Source organism: Fragaria vesca, linkage group LG5 (assembly GCF_000184155.1).
Source record: "Fragaria vesca subsp. vesca linkage group LG5, FraVesHawaii_1.0, whole genome shotgun sequence".
Classification (NCBI taxonomy): domain Eukaryota; kingdom Viridiplantae; phylum Streptophyta; class Magnoliopsida; order Rosales; family Rosaceae; genus Fragaria; species Fragaria vesca.
The window spans coordinates 15,694,570-15,702,148 of record NC_020495.1 but is presented as its reverse complement, the minus strand read 5'-3'; the positions used below and the strand labels follow the sequence as shown (position 1 = coordinate 15,702,148).

The window sequence follows — 7,579 nt, the reverse complement described above, 5'->3', positions numbered from 1 at the left end:
GAGAGAGAGAGAGTAGGACGATGATAATTTATAAAGACGAATAAGGAAGATGAAGAGACTAAATTGCCTAGGACTACGTACTGATGAAGAGACTGTGTCCGTCGAGCTGTTGATCGAGATTGAGACTTGAGAGGATGTACGCCCGCGGGTTTAATGTTTACATTGCTATAAATACACAGCGCATGGTTAATTAGCCATGCTTTATTAGTTTAAAGAACCACCGATGAAAGGCCACATAAGCAAAAGAACCTATCAGTTTTCCACACAAAACGTACATGCATTATCGAAACTGAAGCGGATTCTATACACCAAGCACCAAGGTGCACTTGCACCGTTAATGTGTAATTGCTCAAATCGCTGTATGAGGAGATCGAATGAAGACTAGAGACCCTAAATTCCTTCATTTCAGTTTTATTTTTGATCCGATCAAATTAAATGCCCATAATAAGAATACATCTTCTTCGACCTAGTGTTCTCACCTCCTTATTTGGAAATACTTGGGACTATTTTTTTTTTTTTTTCAATTATGTTAACGGTATTAGTATATATGTATGTAAGATGACCTAATCAAAATACTGCAAATTAGTTGCTCAGTTCACTTGTACCTTGATGCATAGAAGAATTTTTATATCGAAACGGCCAACAGGTTTTAAAAAGGTGTATCTATGCCCCGTCTAAGCACTTCAAACCTGCCCTAGTAGCTCTTAAGTGATCTAGGCCTTTTAAAGCAATTTTTTTTATCCTAATGTCATTGTATGCTTAATAGTCTTGTCCTATTCAGTTGGGCACTTCGAGTCTTCCATCCGTTCTAATAGTGCCTAGCAAGTCGAATTTTGACCATAGTTTCAACCAAATTTTTTTTTTAGCAAAAGCTAGAGATCAGACTCCACTTGACCACTTTGGGAGTTGGGATCAATGAGTAAAACGCAAAGGCACCAAGGAATGGAAACTCGATTATTTGATTTTTTTTTTTTGTTACAAAAACTTTAGGTGAGAGGTTGGTTGCACTACATCACCAGGGCAAACCTGTAACCTCAACATTAAAGAACTGACAATGGACAAGTACCTGTCACACCAGCCTCCAGATATGAATTTTCCACAGGAGAATTTACAGATCGCGAACCAACGAGACCTGTTGGTAGCGGTTATCGAACTTGGATGGGTTTCCACCACAAAGCTACCCTTGTCAACTGAGCCAAACCTTGTTGGCTATTTGATATTTTCTTTTGGATCAAACATTTTGAGTTATTTGATTGATAAAATAAAAATGATCAAAACTGAAAAATGATTAAAATCGGCACAATAACTCATAACAAACCGTTGCATTTGAGTTATTTGATTAATAAATAAAAAACGTTCAAAACTGAAAAAAATTAAAATCGGCACAATTTTCAAGTAGGTATTAAGCAGACGTGGTAGTGTTTGGTCTATGATGGTTGGGCGAGGACAAGGTCTTTAGGAACTTTCATATTGCTAGTCTTTGGGCTCTACAGCGACAGTACTTCTGATGCTAAAATTATATATCCACGTCATCGCAAAACTGTTTGAGGCTATAGAAAGCCTAGAACCACCTATCGACAGCAATATTCATCAGCATCCCCGTACTCTTGTCTGTGTGATTCATAATAGCTTTGGCCTCCGGCTGCTTTTGCTCTTAAGAGTAACTCTCATATACAATCGTCCACAGTTCCATTGCTATTGTAATTATCACTCTCACAAAATAGAGATCTTCACAAGATATGGTAATCACCAGAAATAGAGAGATGTCATATGACCACTAAAAGGGATAAAAATTAATAAAAACTATGCAGAGCTAACAGGTTCAACATAAACATTTTTTTCGATGAAGGGTTCAACATAAACATTGTAACAGGTCAAAAACATGAATTCTGGCAATACCAATTTAGCACCAAGAGCAGCTTCAAGAGGATGCACCGCATGCAATAGTCAGCCAAGATATGATCAAGAAAAACAAAAAAAACCATCATATTCAGCCACATAAATTTTCATTAATAAAACATAAGAATCTGCTTAGGTAAAGGCGAAAACAAAGTGGCCATCAAATGCTGATAAATTGTGTCTCTAGATTCTGATTTTTAGCAGAAAAACATATAACAAATCTAATAGAAAGCTTAAGATCTTGGCTTTTCCTTCTTCTCCTTGAAGAGAGCCAGAAGTGACACGCCTGAAACCTTCACAACCTTGAACCGGACTCCAGGAATATCACCGACAGCATGTCCTTTACGACCAAATCCGGCAATAAGCACTTCGTCCTGCAAATGGCCAAAATAATCAGTACAACCAGAACAAACAATTAAACAACCTAGCAATGTTCAAACATGATAACATCATCTGGTAAAACTGCATCTGCACTTACATTCTCTTCAATGTAGTTCAGGCAACCATCATTTGGCACAAAAGCAGCAATCTTCTTTCCATTCTTAATAAGCTGAACTCGAGCACACTTTCTAATGGCAGAGTTAGGCTGCTTAGCTTCAATACCACTGCACAAATCAGCATACAAAGATAGTTATAATCCACTATGGAAGCATAACTCAAAGGAACAAAAACACGTTAAAACAATTATCCTTACATTTTCTCAAGAACAATGCCTTTAGCATGGGAAGATCCAGCAAATGGCTTCTTCCACTCGTTTCCGAGATGAGACTTCTTGTATGACTTGTCAGCCCATCTTTGCCTCCTGCGGTGGTTCTTCAGCTTGCGGGCAGCTCCCATACCACGTGTCTTCCTGTAAAATTTTGTTACCCAGGCTAAGTCAATAATTCACAGCACGAACTTGTCAAAAACTAACACAAGCATTCAGTAAATCCAATCAACACCAATACAGCTTACGCAGGCAGGCAAACAATCAAATAAACAAGTTTCCATAAGTTTCTTAAGTAATTCCAGGCTGCTTTCTGAACAATAAAATCGCTACGATATACATCAGCACATATGCAAACAAATTACATGAACAAAATCAGCTTTTATCTTTAGAACACATTTCCAGGAATCCAGAACCTTCTTCTTTGCAAACAAATATCACAAACCAGAGACATTTTTCAGCGGAAAAAACTTATAGAAGAGATAGGAACCACTGAAATCTAGCCACATCCTGAAAATAACGAGATGCGAATAGACTGATTCAATTGCTTTCCTTGCAAATCAGAAACGAGTACACTCACTAGCTACTCAGATCCATAAACTTCGAATTCGAACAAACAATGAAAAAATTAAGTTAAAGAATTCACATATTCTACTTCAGCTTTTCATGAAGTAAAGTAATTGTACTGGAGATTAAGTAGATTCTACAGATAAGATAAAATGGAGGAAAGGAGGTGAAGATTTACCCCATGATGACTGAGCGAGAAGAGAGTCGGCGGAGAAGGTCTGAAACAGAGAGCTGCGGAGGCGCAAAGATACGATCTGAGGAAAAACCCTAGTGCGTTTCGATTGTATTGTATGCTTAAATAGAGAGGTCTTCCGTCTGGTCTTTGAGATCAAGCTACTGGGCCAATGTGAACGCCTACCCGATATCCATGTCGGCCCAATTCATGGAATTCGGATCTAACTTTTATTTATTTTTCTTTCTTTTTAGGATTTAACTCCTTTTTTATTCTCATATGAGAAAAGTTACAACAGAGATAAGATTCTTAAATGGTAAATTTTTTCTGTGGTACACTAGTTTGTCATCCTCATTCACCAGTGACAAGAGATGATGCGTCTTTAATATGCCTATGTTGGAAATGCAACAAGTAATACATTTGTCTAGTTTTTTGCATCATATGACTTTCACTAGAGTGACTTATCGGGTAAGACATCTGATCGTGTATGTGGTCCTAAAAGCAAGTCAAGAAGCTGTGCCAACTGGGCCTAAATTCAGAAACAAAACTATTATTGGTGTATGTCTTCGGGTCGAAATTTGATGAAGAAGCTTTTCAAAAGGGATGAAGGGATTTAAATTTTTGTTTTAGAGCTAGATGTTACACATCTTTGAACACCTTGGATTGAACTTGACAAATCCTTGAGGCCTTGAGGGTTTATCATCAACTTTTGTTTTGAAATACATTCTACAACATGTATGTTTAACGGTATCGTAAAATTTCTTTGTCATCTAATTATTTCTTATTTTTAAAACCCGGCCATTTAAGAAATTGCAATGGAGAGCTTTGAGTTAAGCTAATTTTCTGTAGCAGATGCATATATTGTATTGAACCAATATACAGGAGCATTATTAGGACAAAGTTCAAACTAGCTAGTGATTTCATTTCCTCAATAGAGCACTTTTATCTTTCTCCTCTTTGTTCTGGTGTTAATCCTCCTTTTCCACAGGTAGGGCAACCCTTCATCCCAAATCCTTGGCAATCAAAACACCTAAATCCACACCATGACCAAAAATTCTTAATGAAATGTTGATAGCAGAACATATACTGTTCTAAAGAAAGAAAACTGGATTTTAGTATAACTGATGTAAGAACATAAATCAATGCAACTTACTTCCATCGCTCAAAAATATTTCCATTTTTCTTATTCCTTCCTGTACCCTGAAAAGTGAAACAAACAAACACTCAATGCTCAAAGATACGACTAGAGTTTGAATCTCCCCTGATTTATTCTCCTTAAATTTCTATCATTGGTATTGTAGTTAGAGTTGTGAACTGTGAAGACGGACATGATTGCAAATGCAAAATGCAGATTTTTGCAGTTTTCATTTTCGTAAGTGTTGATCTCAGATTCAATCTTGCTTAAGCTACGGCTAAGTTACTACTTCATGCTAGGCGCTTTGCCAACCAATCTACAACCCGTCAACCTTGTTTACTTGACATAAGCATTTTCTTTCAGTGTTTTCAAATTACCATCTTATCATATGGGAATTGGGAAATCATTTCAAACTTACTTTCACAGTTTTCACTTTCGGCCAGATAATTTACTCTCATTCAACATGTTCTGCATTGTTTTCCTAAAGGCATACCTTGCATCCCTTACAGTCAATTGCTCCTTTGCCTTCGCAGGTTTCACACCTTTTCAAGATCTGCATGCGAAAAGAGAAACTCAAGCAAAAACACTTCCATAATATAAAGGATTGAACTATGCATAACGATATTAACTGAAAAACAGCATATGCTTATACCGAGTTGAGTGAAAATCCTCCACCAGATTTCGCAGCGAAAGCTGCACCCGCTCTTCGAATTCGGCTATGTTCTGTGGTTGTTCTGAGGATCAGAATGGACGTGGGAGAAGGCCGAGGAGTAACCGGCGCTGCCGGTGAAGGATGAGGAGAAGTTGTCAAACCTCTGTGAGAGTTCATGGAGAGTTTGGTCATCAACATCATATTTTTGATTGATCAAACCAAAAATAGTAATGATTTGGAGCTGGCTATGTGGATATAGCTGTTTATTCTCTAAACGATTTGATGAAAAGGAATGAGTGAACTATACATGATATCACATCACACTCGTACCATAATTTGGGGTCACTCATGGAGTGGATAATCCACACAACACCAATATAAGCCATTCAAATAACTACAAAAATTTTACATGGCATAAATGTTTTTCTGGTCTTTTATCCACTATCAACTACTATGTAGAGCAAAACAAAAGAAAATATCTAGAAAAGTAATTTTCAGATGAGTCACCACATTTGGTGACTGGTGTGCCGTGTAGACAAGGTCTTTTATCCATTTCCAAATTCCAGTAGTTCAAAGTTAGGCATTACATGATTACATGCCTTATAATTTGTTATAAGTAAGCCAAACAAAAGTGAGAGAAGATATTTTCTTAGCTGAAAAAGTTTAAACACCAGATCTTCTCTTCCATGGAGAAAACAATCTCCCTCCTCCAACCACCCTACTTGACCACTCATCAGAACTTCATCTGTCTTCCATGGCTTTCTGCTCTTTCTATAAGCTCCTCTTTCCAAATCAAAAACAGTTACAGTCATATTGAACCCAGAAACAGAACCAGCATCCCAAGAACTCATATTCTTCGATCTAGTTGCCATGGCCGTGAGCCTATATATACATCATCAAACCCAGAAAAGAAGAAGGATGAGAAGCAAGGAAAGCAGTCCTTGTTGCGGTTTTTGGCTGATTTAGAGAAGCTGGGGAAGAATCTGAAGGAGAACTTGAGCCCAAAACAGAAGGGTGACTGGAAGGACTTGATGTTGATGAGTTTATCATTTGCTGTTTATGTGTATATCTCTCAGAAGCTTGTCTGTGCTTACTGTGCTTGGACATCCATGCCCAACCAAACATGGTGAAAGCTATGATAATCTTGTTGTATATCTAAACCTTGATTACATATTTATTTGTAAGCGATAGCCCTCTGTAAGACATTTTAGAATGTTGTATATGTAACAATCCTTAAATAACAGCATTGTCTTTACCATTTCAGTATACATGAAAAATGATTGTACAGAATCAGAGTGACTCGACCACAAAGTTCTTAATATGTCCTGTGAACTGCAGAAATGAATATAAAAAAATCCAAAATAACCATAGATTTAGAAGGAATACAATGTTGTGAATGTACCTTCAAATGCATCTCATTGATTTACAGAGGAATCGCTTGCTTCTCATGGGTTAATCAACTATCACTTTCTATACAATGGATATGACTTCACAGCATCACTAGGGAGCAAGAAAATATACATTAGAAGAAGGCTAGTGTTGAATCCAACTCTATGCTGAACACTATCCCAACTCGAACCCAAGTGAAATCTTCTGATACTAGGAATTAGTTGAGTGCCACAAGTCCACAACCCAGGTCCATGCTGTCCACTATCCAGGAGAGGCTACAAAATTGTGTTTGTACAATGGTTCCAACTAGCTTCCCATAGCCAATTTCCTCTGTCAGCTACGTTAGTATTCCTCATAACCATATACCTCACAGTTGTCATATCCTTCATGAACATTATCAAAATCAAAGCCGTTGTTATAATCTTCATATTCGGTATCTGGACCAAAATCGTCATTATTTTCAAACTCTTGGTTCTCCATGAATGGCATCTCTTCATCATTATCAGATTGTGAATCAATTCGTTTCTTCTTTGAGACACCTGCAGTCTCCTGTTACGAGACAAACAAGACCATAAATCAGTAATTAGATAGATTCCAGTCACATTTAGATGTCAATCGTAATAGAAATATGAAGACGATGATGTGTGAATGAACCAAACCTAATATAAGGTTAGGAAAGTCACACAAAACAAGAAATAAATAAAAAAAAGTTTCCATTTCTGTTTAAATTAACGAACTGCACCAGTACCCAAGAGGGACTAGAGATATCTAAAAGAGATGGTATCATAAACAATCAGGTAGTGACCAACCTACATAGCAACTAAGGCCATGTAAACACTCAGATCTTTAAAAAAGGAGAAAGGAGGACCCCATAGACTGAGTTACTAAACTTACCACTGCACAGACAAATGTTTCTTAAGAAAGTCAATGATGGATAAAAGCTGGGATTACACCTAGGTGAACCCCATCCTGATGTTTCCAAGGTGAACCCACAATGCTAAAATCTACAACCACACCTGCCAACACTCCAAGCCCGCCGCCCCTAACAACCCCCCCCCC

The 7,579-nt window shown here is 37.5% G+C and overlaps 2 protein-coding genes across 2 annotated transcripts; both read right to left on the bottom strand.

Annotated features, from left to right (window-relative positions):
- Positions 1 to 1,960: 1,960 nt before the first annotated feature.
- Positions 1,961 to 3,468, bottom strand: LOC101294077 (40S ribosomal protein S23-like). The gene is made up of 4 exons (XM_004299836.1): positions 3,351 to 3,468; positions 2,594 to 2,749; positions 2,378 to 2,504; positions 1,961 to 2,273 (listed from the first exon to the last, which is right to left on the bottom strand). The coding sequence occupies exons 1-4, from the start codon at positions 3,353 to 3,355 to the stop codon at positions 2,133 to 2,135; spliced, it is 429 nt and encodes a 142-aa protein (XP_004299884.1). The 5' UTR covers positions 3,356 to 3,468; the 3' UTR covers positions 1,961 to 2,132.
- An 818-nt stretch (positions 3,469 to 4,286) lies between these two features.
- On the bottom strand, positions 4,287 to 6,003 carry LOC101304295. Its single transcript, XM_004301434.1, has 5 exons — positions 5,801 to 6,003; positions 5,132 to 5,294; positions 4,973 to 5,032; positions 4,498 to 4,544; positions 4,287 to 4,374 (listed from the first exon to the last, which is right to left on the bottom strand). The coding sequence occupies exons 1-5, from the start codon at positions 6,001 to 6,003 to the stop codon at positions 4,287 to 4,289; spliced, it is 561 nt and encodes a 186-aa protein (XP_004301482.1).
- Positions 6,004 to 7,579: the final 1,576 nt, after the last annotated feature.